A 15,886-nucleotide genomic window follows, 5' to 3' on the forward strand; every position below is an offset into this window, starting at 1 on the left:
CTGCATCTGTGCAGAAGGGCTTGGCTGTCTGGCTGGGGAGAGAGAGTACAGTTGAGTGTCCTTTCCGTAAGTGACTTCTGACACCTGCCCAAACTGCCCTTCCCCTGCCTGGAAGGCCATTTTCCACTGACCTAAATCCTTTTAGTGCTCAGCTTCCTTTCCTTGGTGTGGAATCACGTGTGCATCTGAACGCCTGCGTGGGCTGCAAACGGGTGTGACCGCCAGGGACACTGTCTGTCCCAGCATCTCTGGAATTCAAGACTGAGCCCTCTTGTGTTCTTTTGGCTGAATGACAACCTGACAAGCAGAAGGTTAGACACACAAGAGCAATGAGTCAGATTCTCTACATCACTCAACTAATTGGTCTGGTGATAAAAGAACCCTAACTCCTTATGCAGAAGGAAATCCAGATCTTTGGCAAAGCTCGGTCTTCATCAAGACCATACAGCCACCTTTTCAGCCTCAGGCTGCCCTTAACCAGAGTAGTGGTGTGATGGCAAATAAACATTGAACAACTCGTTATCTGGTGCTGGTGGGAGGGAACAGCCCTGATTTTTCACTGTGGTGTGAACATTCCCATCATGACCAATTTCAAGCCACCAATATAATGTCACACAGGAGCTGGGGAAGAGACTCCCAGTAGCATAACATACTATTTGTCATTATATTACACAGTTAATACCATTATACAATATTCTCACCCTACATAGACATATACCTCAAGGGCACTGATAATAGCAATGTAGTAAAATAACTAGGAAATGATCAGTTTTGTATATTTATTATTACCTTTGTTTTACATATAATTTACTCAATTGCAAGCTTATATAAGTTTTGTGATTAAATAGCTCATAAACTCCTGAAAATTTAATGATCAGTTCTTAGGAGTTGTAAGAGCAGGGGAAACAGGTTGTCCCTGTCATCAGAAGAGTGGTTCCCCAAAGTCCCCGTTCTGAGGGGAGGAGAAGAGCCCCTCACTGGTAACCTAGTGGGGTGTGGGTGGGTGAGTGTGTGAATGTTCTGGTCGGCCTCTGGTGGCCACTAAACCTGCAGCATATGAAGAGCCCTCTCTCCAGCGAGACGCTTGTGGGGACAAACACACATCTCAGGACAGGAATCTAATCACAGAGGCTCCAGAGGGGTGGGGGAAGGCCTGCAGGAGGCGGCCCCGGGTTCTGGTCCCCAGGGATCTCAGGCTCTCACTGTTAGGCTCACTGTTGACTTCTCGTTGGGAAAGTGGGGTAATTTACCACCTGCTGCCATTATCTGAGGTTCTGGTGAGGAAGAAAAGCAGAAAGGGCTGTGTGAGAAGAGAGGTTCACACTGTTAGAAGTTACAAAAGGTAAAAGAGGTCAGGCTGCAGGAGCAAGTTCTCTCAGAGTCGTCATTTATGGACCAGTGAGCACAGGCCACTGATTAGGCCTTTCTGAACCTCTGTGTTCTCACCTGTAATATGGGTGTGTAGAAATAGCACCACCAACCTCAGAGGACCAAAGGTCCTTTGCTAAGGACCAAATAGGAATCTCCATTTCCTGTTCAGTGCTTAATAGATTCTGGTTTTATTTTCAGTGCCTATGTCCAGACCCACCAAATCAGACCTTCTCTAAGGGTTTTACACAAACCTCCCAAAGGCTACCAGCTTGGTCAGGGAGGGGAGCAGGTATCCAGATGGGTCTGTCTGCAGGACAGGACCACAGGAGGCCCCCCTCTTGCAGCTCCAGATGGCCTTGCCCACTGCCCCCTTTTCTGCTGGAGCCAGGGCAGGTTGGCAGGTGGGAAGTGGGTGGAGACCCCAAAGACAACTTTTCACAGTTCCAACACCAGGATGTTCTGTAACATTTTCCAGTGGTATTGTTTCTTGAGACTCCTTAGTGAGAAGATGCTCAAGGGAAGGTTAAATTGTGGCGAGGAGCAGGCTGATACAGAAGGAGAAATTTTAGCTCAAACAAAAATCCTCTTCTCCCTCTCAACTGCCACAAAGTTGTTGTTGTTGTTGTTTTTAATCTCTGAGGAAGAGCGAAACACTCTTGCAAGGAAGAGACACAAAGAAGGTCCAAATAACTCCTGAATATTTTACAGTGTTTCCAAGGGGTTACTGAACCACCTGCCATTTCAGCACTGAGGGGCTCTGGTAGGTGAAAGCTGGCTGGGTGTGGGGCCTCTGTGGGGGCTTATAATGAGGCAAGGGGAGAGGAAGAGGGAATAAAGTAGCTCCAGAGGAAGCCATGTCTGATTCAATTGCTACCATCTTACTCCCCTGCTCAACACATCCTTCTCTGATTCCCTCTCACCTTTGAAAAGAAAAAGTTCACGTGGCTTGTGAGCCCAAACGATACAACTCTTCACTCTCTGGCCAACTAGTTAAGCAGTCCTTTGGCAATCAACAGATGTGTTTTAATCCTGACTCTACCACAACTCCACCAGCTGTGTGATCTTGGACCAGTTAATTAACTCCTCTGAATGCTTCATCCCAATTAATAAAGCAGGAATAATTAATAGCCCATACTTCAGAGGGCTGCTTTGAGGCTAAAATAAGAAAATATAGGTAAGATGCTTATGCTAAAGACCTGGTGTTAATAAAGTCAATAAATAAGGACACATTAAAATCTTTTTATTACCAGCTTACCTCTCCAGTTTCATCTCCTGTCACTTTCCAGAAGGCAATTACCTAGAGGGATGAAACTGCTCAGTTTTAGACATGACACCACATTCTCCTGTTTTAAGTTTCCCACATTAATTTTGTGCTTTTCAGCACCTGGCATACAGTTGGCATTCAATAATCTGCAGACTGATTGCCTGGAATTGCCCTTCCACCTTTCTTCACTTGGCAAGCTCAGTTTAGAGGTCCCAGATCCAGGAAGGCTGCCCTGAACCCTCAGGTGGGCTACATTCTCCTCTACAGCATCCTGTGTACACGTTTCATGGTACTTACCATGTACTGCTAAAACTGTTCATGTGCCCTTCTCCCTTGCTAGACTATTATTAGCTCTTCTAAAGAGAAGCCAGGTCTAAGGCATCCCCAATGCCTAGCACATGGTAGGTGCTCGGAAGTGCTCAGCTCTTAAGGCCAGTCGCCTGTCCCAGCTGGGAACTGTATCCCAAACATCTCCCACAGCCTTTTCCAATGAAATGAACAAGACCCAAGGCCCTTTCCAATGAAAACCAGGTTTCCAGCAGGTTTCAACAGTCAGCCAAACCCACTTCCTGCTCCTTCTCCTGAGCTAAACCTTGATTTTTGCCCCCTGGCTGAAAATATAGCAAACTGGACAACAGGGGGTGTTTCTTGAAATTCTTGTTCATCAAATCTACTGTTTTGTGCTTTCAAGGCACTGGTATGGTCTCCACCTGAACTTGGTCACCAGGGATGGTAAAGACAGCAAATGCTGCACCTCATTTGATAAATCAGGAACTCAGTGACCCAGGAGCCTGGGGTCCTGTGAGGGGGTCGCTAATGACCTGGGCAGTAAGAGTAGACGAACAGCCTCTGGTATGCAACCTGCAATAGCTGTACCATTTTGTTTTTGTACCATTCAGACCTTAGCTTAAGAAGCTAAGAATGATGTACTCTGCCAGTTCCTTCCTGTGCCTTTAGAACATAACTGTCCCTAGATGCTAACATGGCTCCCCTGAGGTTACCTAGAGGAGCCCAACAGTTTAGAAGGAACTAGGCAGCAACCATCCCACCAGAGTCACTGAAGGGCCAGGGCTGCATCCTCTGGCCCAGGGTCAGATGGGGCCAGGAGCATGCCTGGCATTCCTGCACTCTCAGAAACCACCGGGCTGACTGCTGGGCAAACCCAGGGGCTAGAAAAGACAATGCTCTCTGTCAGCATACCCTACTGGCCCATCACTCCACCTGGGGAGGCAAGACCTCACGGGAGGGTTCTGTGGGTACTCATTATCCTGCTTTGCCCACCTGCATGTGGCCCAGAGAAGTCTCACTGGGTGAGGGTGTTCCCCTCTTTCTGGGTAGAGGCAGAAGGCTGTTCCTTCCCAGTTTTGGAGAAGGGACTTTAATACCATTGACTCAAAGTGCTAGGAGGACAGTCTTAAGCAGAGGGTAAAGTGACAATTAAGTCTGAGGGAAGGCTCATGGGCCCATTATGGCACATGTTGGCATACCAGTGGCTCCCAGACACCTGAAAATCAGTTCTGTGGTCCCTGCCTGGAATGGAAGCCCTGAACTACCCCCATGCTCCTCAAGCTTCTCTGAATCTGTAGTGCCCACTTCCTCTCAACTGCCCTCACATTGCTGGTTAGCTATTTCACATGAGTTTGCTTCGTCCTCTCCACTGTAACTGAACCTCTAGAAGGAGGGGCCTTGTCTTACACATTTCTTTCACATTCTCCTCAGGATCCAGTACAGTGCTGAGCACAAAATAGGGACTCCATGCTGCATCTTGTGTATTAAATTCCGAGGCCAAGCACCCACCCACAACTCTACCGTACCAATACAAGAGTTCCCCAGAAGAGTTTGCTTCCTTTAAATATCATGTCTTAGCTATGTACTCTCTAACAAAATGTGTTTCTGCTTTTAGGGGGGGTCTGCTTTTAACCTGTTTGTAGGACTTTATGAAGAACTCAGAAATATCCTCTTGGCAGAGAAAGGGGTCTGAGGGGAAGTCCTCAGGACAGAAAGTGCCCTCAGCAACCTCAGCCCAGCTGCCTGTCCTGACGGCTGTGATGTCTCTTGGCCTCTATGTGGAGAAGGTGAGGAATCTCAAGGGGAGGAGGAAAAAGGAACAAACATTGCAAGGAAAAAGCGTAATCAGGTTTTGGGGATGGATTTTATTTGGGCTTCTCACAGTGGTTAGAGCCACTCTGTCTTCAGAACAATCACAGCACAGGAAATGCGTCACCGAGACTGCCCAGAAAAGTCTGACCAGCTGAATCTTATTGCTTAAAATACACATATTCACAATAACTGACAAAGGGTGATGTGCCTCACACAGGAATGTGTTAGCAGTTGCAAATCTTCCGACTGTAGCACCAAACCCTTGACCCATCCCTTTCTTCTCACTTGCCTGGAATACCAGGCTCCCTCCATCTCCCCGGCCCCTCAAGGGTCCTTCAGCTCCCTACTCCCGTGCGTCCATGTGCAGGGCAGCCTCAGGCAGCAGGGGCCAGGCGGTGACACAGGACTTGAGTCCAGCTCCACCTGCCACATTTTCGTTCTCTTCTTCTCGTGCCTTTAGGGTCAGACACTGCAGTGAACCCAGCAGTAAACCTGCACACCAGTTCCCCAATCTGACTGGAGAAGGAATCTTCAGAGGGCCAGAATCCACCCCTTTGACCAGTTAACTCAAACAGGGTTCATTTTGGTAAAACTTGATAGCCTTTGAGACACTTCAGTGAGTTGTTTGGGATGAAAAAAAAAAGGCGTCAGGAAAGGCATCTGAGGGGGGCTGCAGGCACACGCCTGCCTGCTCTGGCCACATGTCGGCCATGTGCTGGACCTCAGCAGAGGGAGGTAAGCCCTATGGCACTGTGGTGGCCGTCAAAGCCTCCTGGCAATTCTGGGTAGGGCCGATGCCTGGGCCAAAGGCAGTCTGAGCTTGACCCTGAAGATCCAGTCAAGCTTCAGTCTGAGGTTCCACCTTGGCCCTCTGTCCTGAAGGGGTCTGGACCCCCCTGGGGGCCGATGCCGAGGGCTAGGAGCAGCCGGGGAAAGCGGACAGGTTCAGAGCACTTTCCGCTTACGGGGAACAGGACACAGGCCTCCGCATGTCCATGGAGCAATGTGCAAATTGCAGTGAGGGGTAGAGTAAAACCTCTACTCGGAGCACAGTATCTCTGGCAAAAGTGGGGACTGCCGTCAACAGCACTGCTGAGTACACCCGAGTGCACAGTCAGACATTTGCTCAGTAAACAGTAAATGTGTAAAATAAATTACCTTGAGAGGGCTGCGCCTGCTCCGAACGCATGGTAATGTGAGCAGAGTGGCTGCCGTTCAAAGTATATTCACAGGAAAACAGGGCTGGGGGCTCACACACAATGGACAGACACACACAGGTTACTGGAAAAGTCATCGTATACAGACTGCACTTGTTCAACATGGATTTTGGTTTTGTGGACTCCAAATGCAGACACTTGTTCACCTCACAGCCTCAGATTTGTCTATTTTGTGTGTATGTGTTTATATACATATACATATATATACACATACACATGGATACGTGTGTATTCATATATATATATACAGATATATACCTTCCTTTCTTAACCAAAACGTCAACGCCTACTCTGAATATCATCATTCAAGAGTGGGGGAAGAACCAAGCTATTCATGTGAACAGGGCTGGGCAGGGAATGTTAGTTTCGGCAGTTTGCTTTCTCCATTCAGATTATTCCTATCAAAGCTCACCTGGTTTCTGAAGCAAAACTACAGGAATTAAGGATCCTGTGGTCCTTCAGGAGGGCTGCCTCCACCCTCCTATCTGGGCCACTGAGACTCTTTACATAGGCTACAAAAATTAGATACCCCACTCAAGGGGCGGTGCAGAGCAGGCAAAGGGCATGAAAACCACAGATAACCAAGGCATTTTTTTTCCAAGTGGTCAGTTTGAAAAAACAAATAAACAAAACAACTTATTCAGAATCAAGAGAAAATACTGTGTGAGAGCCAGACTGTGGGCCTGCCCTTTCTCAGGACCCACAGCCTCATTTGTTCGTAGAGAACAGTGAGACGTGAAGGCCGGCAGATGTGTGTCTGGGACGGGAGGAGGGCACTGGTCACCCGTTGGCGCAGATCAAAGGGCAGAGACAATGGGAAGTTGCACCTCCATCCGCTGCCACACTGCAGGGCCTCCTGCTCACCCACAGGAGTTCCAGAGACAGTCTCCACCCAAGCCTGCACATTATGTATCTCCTGGCTCAACTATAGCCAGGCTCTTTGAAGGCCAAGTTGAGAAAAAGACACAAACTTCCCTTTTCCAAAACAGAATTCTTGCCTGCCCACTGGTCAAGTTGTTGTTTTCAGCTTGCTTTTGTTGTTGTTTTTTCTTTAAAAAAACAAAACAAAACCAAAGGCAGGTATGTAATTTTCCAGCCTGAGGCCAGCCAGACCCTGCTGGGAAGGGAGGGGCCCCTCCAGTACACCCTGGCACCACTGCGAGCTCGTCACCTGGAATTTGAGAGCACAAGTCCCTTACCAGCCCACCACACTGCCAGTCACCTCTCCTCCCCACCACAGCAGAACACAATTCTGGCACCACAGATGCTGGTAGCAAGGGGCAACAATCCCTGGGCCTCTGAGAGCTTCCTTCTTCATCCAGGGCTGAGACCAGCCACCTCTTCTGGACAGAGATGCAGCAAGGTTCTCATAAACCAACACCGGAAAGCACATCCATTCCATCACCAAGAGTCACCTCAGGGCACGGTCTCATCCCCTCCTTGGGGGCTTCTGAACACACATCTCTCTGACCCAAGCAGGTAGTGAGATGTGACTTTAAAAGAGGTAAAGGGGAATGGGGTGGGGTATGAGGAATGAGTCACAGGATAACTTCTCAGCCCTCCACGGCACTGTGCTTCTGTCGGGGGGCAAGCCACCCACACCCCAAACTGTACCTGGAGATGCAGGAAAATGCAGGAGCACGGGGTAGGGGGGAAGGAACACAGTTACTTAATGCTTCTCGCATGGTTCTCCCCTACCCTGGTTGCATGGCCAAGTTCTCAGGTGTAGGCAGGACCTGCTCTAGCTGGGGGAGCTGCTGCTCTGGGAGTTTGGGGAGTCCTGCTCATTGATGGTGTTCAGCAGCAGGCAGGCAGGTGGCCTTGGCAGGTGTGGATGCCCGGGCTCCCGGGCCTGCTCCTCGGAGGGCTGGCAAAGACCTTCCTCCTCGTCACCAGGTGGCCGCACGTTGCAGCTGTCGCAGAAGTCCAGGGGCCCGTCCAGAGCATCGTCAATGAGCGCGTTGAACTCTTTGAGGTCGTCGTCATGGTGGCCCCGGTTGCACACACACACCTCGATGCCTGAGTCACCCGTGAAGCGGCGGTGTCTGCCAGGTGTCTTGTCTTTGTTGTCAGGGAGGGCGCTGCCCTGCTCGGAGCTGTACTCTTTCAGAAGCTCCTCCTTACATTCGGAATCCTTGTCCAGGAAGGCCGTGGGGTCCACCTCCCCCAGGCCAGCCACAGAGCCGCTGGGCTCCATGCCAGGGGTTTTGGTGGCTGCTGGGTCTGCTGGCACGTCGGAGAGCTCAGGGTCAGTGATGCTTGGGGGTCGCGTGCTACTTCTGCTGGGCCCGGACAAGGGGCTGCTCTGCGCCCCCTGGGAGCCCCTGGTGGGGTCGGTGCCTGGGGGGCTGCTGCCTGCAGAGCCACACGGTGCAGGTAGCTGCTGCTGCTGCTGCTGGAGCTGGAAGGCACTGTATGGTGGGGGAGGAGTTGGAGGTCGGTTCACCACTTCCTCATAAGGAGGTAGTAAATAGTTTGGCAAAAACCCTAAAACGGGGAGGTAGGGAGGAGAAATTACTGCACTGGCAATTGTTACAGGACAGACTGCAGGCTCACACATCCCACCCCCAGAATATCCACCAAGTGACGACTCTCAGGTGCAGGCAGGACAAAGGGCTGTGAGCGACTTTGCAGAGAAAGAGGGACAGACTAAGAGTACCTATGCTAGCTTCTTGAAATCTGAGAGCCCCTAAAGCTGCTTCACAGGCAAGGACTTCTGCTCATCTGGAGTTAAGGCAGAGGTTCAGCAAATGTGGTGAATGGCCAAGAGAGTTCTGTCTGGAAGGGACCTGTTTCCACATGCTCCTAAGTCTTGTGTTTCTGGCTCAGATTGTGTCTGCCATCTGTATCCCCTAGGCCTCAGGGTTAGGGGCCCTAACTTAAAACATCCTGACACTTCTTTCTTCCACTTTGCACCCACTTCCCCGATTTTCCAGATGTACATCATGAAGAGAGCCTTTCTCTGGGAGGCTGGATATCTGTGTTGCCTCTCACCCTAGTATGGCTGGAAAGACACACCAAACCCCATCCTGCTTCAGACCAAGAGCAGGTAGGTGGCTTACCAACACAGGGACCTGTCATCAAGGCTTATTAGGAATATGGCAGGTGAGTAATCTTCTGCTTTGAGACACAGATGATCTAATTATAACAGTGATTGCTAGCATTTATTGAGCACTTACTATACACCGGCCACTGTGCTAAGCACTTAACTCTTCTAGATGAGGAATTCCAAATTCACAACTATTTTATTCTGTGGAACACACTGCAGAATGCCTTTGGACAGGCTGCACCACTGGGCCTCCACCAATCCTTTGAGAGATTAGTGGAAGGAACTCCAGGGAAGTCAGATGAGTGTGCCCTTCAGTGAATCACTGAGTTTCTTGGTTCTCAGGAAATCCCAATATCACCTCCCACTCCTGCCCTTTTTATGGCAGCCTCTGCTGAGGCATATCACATGGCAGGAAGCAAAATGGAGATTTCAAGGCCACTGACCTCAATATCTCAACTCATTCACAACATACACCATTCAACAACCTGCCGAACAAAAATCTAAAGGAGCAGAGATGCAGTGAGAACCTAGCCAGTGTGGAATGGAACGGCCCAGGGGCTACCATCCACAGCCCTGGCTTCTCCGTGCTCAAGGTGCACACCCTCTTGTTCCCACTTCTGAGACCCTGCTCTAGGCATAAAGAGGCAAACCCCTGAGGCCCACAGTCTATGTGTCCTACCCGCCCCCCGCCCCTCCACTCCCTCTGAGAGTGGGTTTGGTGGCTTCTGGAGTACGTACTGAAATAAAATGGCAGCGCTGAGTAATTGTGGGCTTCCCGGTAGGCGATCAGGTTGATTTCATGCTGCCGCTGCTGGGCCTGAAGGCGATGCTTGGCTCGGCGGTGGTGGCAGACGCAGCAGCAGCTCAGGATGATAATGATGGTCCACACGAGCCAGAACCCTGGGAGGGGAGGAGAGACAGAGAGGGGCGGGCACACCGTGAATGCCAGTGGGACACCAGCTGGAGGGGCCGCTCGCAGCACAGGGAGACTCTGGGATGGTGTGCACCTCGCTGAAGCTAGTACTGTTGAGCCTTGCCTGGAAGTTACATTCAGAACCTGTATTCAATTTTCATAAATGTTTGTACCAGAGTGAAAGATATGTGGGGTGGAAGAGGGCAGGAATGTTAAGAAAAGTGACCCTAAAAGAGGTTACTCACTCCGGGGTGCCCCCAGGCTCTTGGGGGAGGGGAGGAGTGCTGAGGTGTTGGTCTAGCACCCTAGGTTCTCCTATATTTTAGGTCTGGTGGGCATTAAGTATGCTTACCTTTCAGGAAAATGTGCCCTTCCTTTCTTAAGAGATCTGAGAAAATGCTTCAGCCCCTCTTGATGCCCATCTCCCCTCCCCAGCCCTGGCCCAAAATGATGGCTCCCAGGCTCCTCACCAAGAATGAAGAGCCCCTCAGAATCCCCACAACTCAGCAGACAAGCAGTTGCAGAGGACCCCGGAGGGCCTGCCTGATAAAAGTTTTTTCCTCTGCCACTTTGCCTCCATCATACAGAAGTCATGGAAGTTAGAGGTGGAAAAATTCTAATTGCCTCAGCCCATTACTTCCCTGGAGAGTATAAACAACTTCCTCTGCTCTTGACATGAGCTGGTACAATTCCATCTCACATCGTCACAAACAATCCACTCCCCCACCTCCCTCGCTCTGCCTGCAGCTAGCTTAGACTGGGGAGTATCAGTGGTCTCCCCTTCTTCCTCCTGGCTCCAGAGAGGAGTAGAGGAGCAGGGGAGAAGCCCACAGCTCTCTTTTCCCCAGGTGGACTGTTCCTTCTCATTTCTCACTGATGTTCTCTTTGATCATATTTATAAAATCCTGGCAAACCCTAATATAAGACTCCCTCTTCAATCTTCACATGTATACAGAAAAGGCTTCTAATTTGTTTAATAAATGGGCAATTTTGCTTTAAAAAATAAATAGAGATTAGAGGGGAAAAAAAGATTGGAAAGAAAAACACAAAAATAGTGACATCTTTAAGTTGTGGGATTATGAGAAGAAATTTTAATTTCTTCTCCCAATTTTTATTTTATTCTTTCAAATTATAAAACTGGAAACAAAGTAAGTTAAAACTTAAAAATATCTGTGACTAATTTTTATTTTTTCTGGCTTAAAAAAAAATGAATACATTTCTGAATAGGTTTGCTGCTGCTGCTAAGTCACTTCAGTCGTGTCCGACTCTCTGCGACCCCATAGACAGCAGCCCACCAGGCTCCCCCGTCCCTGGGATTCTCCAGGCAAGAATACTGAAGTGGGTTGTCATTTCCTTCTCCAATGCATGAAAGTGAAAAATGAAAGTGAAGTCGCTCAGTCGCGTCCGACTCTTAGCAACCCCATGGACTGCAGCCCACCAGGCTCCTCCGTCCATGGGATTTTCCAGGCAAGAGGACTGGAGTGGGGTGCCATTGCCTTCTCCGCTCTCCTCATTAGCTGCATTCATAAGGCCCCTTCTCCAGTGTGAACTCTCTGATAACCAAATAGACCTGATCCACTATTAAGATTTCCCTCATTCACTGCACTCAAAAGGCCTTTCTCCAGTGTGAATTCTCTGATGATCAAAATGACTGGATTTATTAATAAAAGATTTCCTGCATTCACTGCACTCATAAGTGCTTTCTCCACTGTGAACTCTGATGATACCGAAGGCCAGAGCTAGCAGAAGATTTCCCATATTCACTGAACTCATAAGGTTTTTCTCAATGGTGAACTCTCTGATGACACTGAAGGCCACAGCTAGCAGTAAAAGATTTCCCACATTTACTGCACTCATAAGGTTTTTCTCCACTGTGAACTCTCTGGTGATACCAAAGGCTAGAGCTAGCAGTAAAAGATTTCCCACATTCACTGCACTCATAAGGTTTTTCTCCACTGTGAACTCTCTGATGATACTGAAGAATAGGTTTAAAAATTTTAAAAATAAATAAATAAATAAAAATTCCTCTGGGAATGTCTTCATACAATGAAAATGATATGAATCATTAAAAAATTATCCACAGAATACTATTTTTGACATAATAAGACATTTCAAATACTAAATGGGAAAAAAAGCAATTACAAAACAGCATAAAATAGGACCCCAACTTTTGCTTAAAAAAAAGTATAAATATCCAGAGGGATGATCAGGAAGTTAATCATGAGATTATTCCTGGGCAATAGGATTTTCTGTTACCAGTTCTTATTTTTTGCTTATCTGCAATTCCTGAATTTTCTAAGATGAACATGTACTTCTTTGGGAAAAAAAATACTTTTTCTCAATTAAAATAAATCTGAGGAATAATTTTAAGGTGCGTTTTTATTAAATGAGACTAGATTATATTATTTTTCATTTGCTCCCTATTTCTGAGGAACTTCAATTTTTTCCATTACAAATGTTACATATTTTTTTTAATCATCTGCTCTGTAACTATAAGTTTGTGTTTAGAATGTTAAGTATTTCTATATCTCTTATCAGAATGAATATTAAAAAAAAAAAAAAGCCCCCTGGTAAACAATTACAAATGAATAAACCCCTGATTTTTTTTCCTGTTTGTACCAGAACACAATATTTTGAAAGAGCCCACTGAAATTTAGGGTGTGGCCTCTGGCAACACCAAGGGTGTTTCTTTCTGTCCCCCAGGGGTGTCCTCTCTGAATCTACCCACAGGGCCACCCCTACGGGGTAAGACAGGACAGCAGTACTGCCTTCCAGCCCTGGCAGGCTGGCAACACCACTGCGTGACACCTTGCTGCTTTTAGCACATGTCACAGTTCAACAGAAACTTCTGCCGAGGTCTGGTGACAGAACAGGCGGAGGACAATGAGGAGAGGATCTTTCCCCCTTTTCCCATAGGCAGACAAAAAAAACCTCCTTCCTAACCAGAGAACACAGACATAAGTTTAAGTCCGAAGTCTCCCTTGTGGTTCTTCCCAGAGTCACAGCGGACATCTGCTTAATTTAACCTACACTTCTCTCGTTTCAATGCTGGCTGACTGGGTCCTGTTAGTGGAGCCCTCGGGGAAGGTTTTGAGGCCGGAAAGGAGCCCTGGGAGTGAAGTGGCTTCCCACTGCTGCCCTGTGACATCTCCTGCCTCTACGGTCCGGTCAGCTCCCAGCCTTGCAGGGTTAGGGTAAGGTCACACCCAAGGGAGGCAGCATAAGCAAGCATGCTGAAGGGCCTGTCTCTGAGAACATTTTAGAAAAAGAAAGAAAGAAACTGAAGTCGCTCAGTCATGTCTGACTCTTTGCGACCCTGTGGACTGTAGCCTACCAGGCTCCTCCGTTCATGGGATTCTCCAGGCAAGAATACTGGAGTGAGTTGCCATTTCCTTCTTCAGGGGACCTTCCCAACTCAGGGACTGAACCCGGGGGTCTCCCACATTACAGGCAGACGCTTTACCCTCTGAGCCACCAGGGAATATTTTAGAGTCAAGTCTAAAAGATTCTGGGCTAACCACTTTTTTATATTACCTATATTAACTTGCCCAGCATCATATCACAATCCTTTATGCTTCTGTGTTACTTCATAATTTTAAAAGTACATTCTCCCATGAGATAATCAGCACCTAACTCTACTTTTTGCCTCCTGTCACTTTTCCAGTTGTTTCTTAGCTACAGGTAAATTAACTTTAAACCTTAGTGCTGCACTATATATGATCTAAGGCAAAAATTCTTAGCTATTATAGCAGAGATTTTTTTCATGGTTTTCATGTTGGCCAAATATTTCTGGTTCTCCCCCTTCCTGGCATGTGGGTAGGCTTGAATTTCTGACCCCCTTATGATTAGGTGACATTCTGGGGCTACTTCTAACTAACCAATTGAGACTGGAAGTGACAGATGTCATTAAGAGGCCAGAACATTTCTTGCTAATGTGAGACCCTCTGTTAGATTCCCTTCTGCTATAGCAAGTCATAACATTCTAGACTGACTTCAGGGTCAGTCTGGCCCCAGAGGATAAAGAAGTAGGAACAAAGCTCCCATCCAACCTGTGATGGACACAGAGTGTGAGCAATAAACCTGTTGCTTTAGGACCTCCAGGAGTTTGGACTTGTTTATTACTGAGCATAACCTCCAGCCTATCCAGACTGATCCTTTATAGGCTTTTCTGGAGGAGGAGATTGCAAATGTTCTTCAGATTCTTAAGAGAATCCTTGTTCCAGAAAAAGCCTAAGTTCCACTGAACTAGAAGTATAATAGAAATAGAGGTCTTTTTTTTTTTTTTTTTTAAAAGGAAAAATGAGGCAGGGTGGGAGACTGGGGGAAGAAATGAGACAAGTAGAAGGCATACCTTTGGCAGGGTTACTGCAGTCATATCTAACAGCACCAGAAAACTCATATGTTTACTGAAATTCCATCAGTTGCTTACTTTTCATGTGGTAGCATGGGTAGAAAAACTCTCCCTACTATGTACCATTTGTATGATATAAAGTCTCAAACTGAGTTCCAATTTCTGCATTTCTAATACAGTATCACAAAGTAATAGTAAGGATCAAAACTAGGGGAAAACTGATGTGGGAGCAGAAAGGGCCAAGTGGGATAATGGGGCATTAGCATAGGTCCAGAAAAGCCACCTAAGGACTGGTCCCACTTGATGGAGTTAATGTGGGAAGACAGAAGGCATTCTTGTCTGACCCTCACACAACAGATCCTACTGGACTGTAGTCAAAGCCATGTCCCCACAGCTTTAAAAGGGATACCATCTAGACTAGTCCCTATGGAGTTGTGCAAACTTTTGATCTTTTCACTAGTTTTCACAAACAAGGAGGAAAGTTTTTTAAAAGGAAAACCTAAAGAAAGAGCCACACAGAGAAAGACAGAAGCATGCCCTCCTCCCCAAACACATATCTACCCACAGATTACATTCCCCAGTGACCTTTGAAAGCTGTGACCTCATTGTGGGGCACGCTTGTCATGCTAAGCAAAACGGAAAACATGTTTTTAAAAACAATCACAGTCCAATGTAGGAACTGAGTCATGTGCCCCAGAGTTCACTATAAACTTGGGAAAACACCACTCCCCAACTGGCAGGAAATTCCTCATTAGGAAGCCAAAGTATACTGTCCACTAGCTCTCCTCCTACACCATAGGATGGTGGGTATCCTCCTTAGCCCTTGACAGCTCTTAGCAGGAGATCCTTTTCCATTGTGGAAAAGGCCTGAATTTGGGAAATGAAGACTTCAGAGGACTTGCAACTTCATCAGAAAGACTGGACAAGTTTCATATCCTAGCTTTGTGACCCTGGTCATTTTGCCTTGACTTCCCTCATCTGTAAAATGGGGAGAATAACAGTTTCTACCTACTTGGTCATTGTGAGGATAATTGAGTTAATGTCCACATGCAGAGTTCTCAAACCTGCACATTCGAGACCCTCCACGACCTGGGCCCACCACCTTCTGGCCTGGCACTTAAGAGTTCTGGAAGGGGGTGGCTTTGTGTAAGGCGCACTGACCCCACGACTCAACTGCAACTGACTGGTGACTGAACACCCCAGGTCCTGAGAAATGGGCTATGCATATCTGGCAGGGTTATCCTTAGAGCAGGTTGAACTGACGTGTGTGCAGACTTTACTGGGTGCCCAGCCCACGGCAGAGTTTTATGCACACCAGCACCCTTGTCTCCCGAGTAAACCGCACGATCCCAGGGAAAAGGTTAATGTGATGCATGTTCTCTTCTTTCCCATGGAGCCTTGACCTATGGTGTCTGGCGTTCCTCTGCCTGAGAAGTCATCCTATCCTTCTCCATGTGTTTAAATCCTATCCACCCTTTCTTTAAGGCCTAACTCAAATGCTACCACCTCCATGCAGCCTGCCCGAATCCTGTCCAGCGAAAGCAAATTCTCCTAGCACATACACAGTGGTCCTGGCACACACACTCCACTTTCTACTTTGCATTACTAGTGAGGCACGTTG

The 15,886-nt window shown here is 47.7% G+C and overlaps 1 protein-coding gene across 2 annotated transcripts in view; it reads right to left on the minus strand.

Annotated features, from left to right (window-relative positions):
* Nucleotides 1-4,768: 4,768 nt before the first annotated feature.
* WBP1L (WW domain binding protein 1 like) overlaps nucleotides 4,769-15,886 on the minus strand; it is a 59,093-nt gene continuing 47,975 nt past the window's right edge. For both annotated transcript variants that reach the window (XM_043475548.1, XM_043475549.1), the window contains exons 3-4: nucleotides 9,740-9,901; nucleotides 4,769-8,439 (exon numbers count right to left, since the gene is read on the minus strand). In XM_043475548.1, coding sequence (XP_043331483.1) covers nucleotides 7,694-8,439; nucleotides 9,740-9,901 — 908 coding nt within the window. In that variant the 3' untranslated portion in view covers nucleotides 4,769-7,693. The remainder of the gene's footprint in view (nucleotides 8,440-9,739; nucleotides 9,902-15,886) is intronic.

The sequence above is a fragment of the Cervus canadensis genome, chromosome 8 (genome assembly GCF_019320065.1).
Source record: "Cervus canadensis isolate Bull #8, Minnesota chromosome 8, ASM1932006v1, whole genome shotgun sequence".
In the NCBI taxonomy this organism is placed as follows: domain Eukaryota; kingdom Metazoa; phylum Chordata; class Mammalia; order Artiodactyla; family Cervidae; genus Cervus; species Cervus canadensis.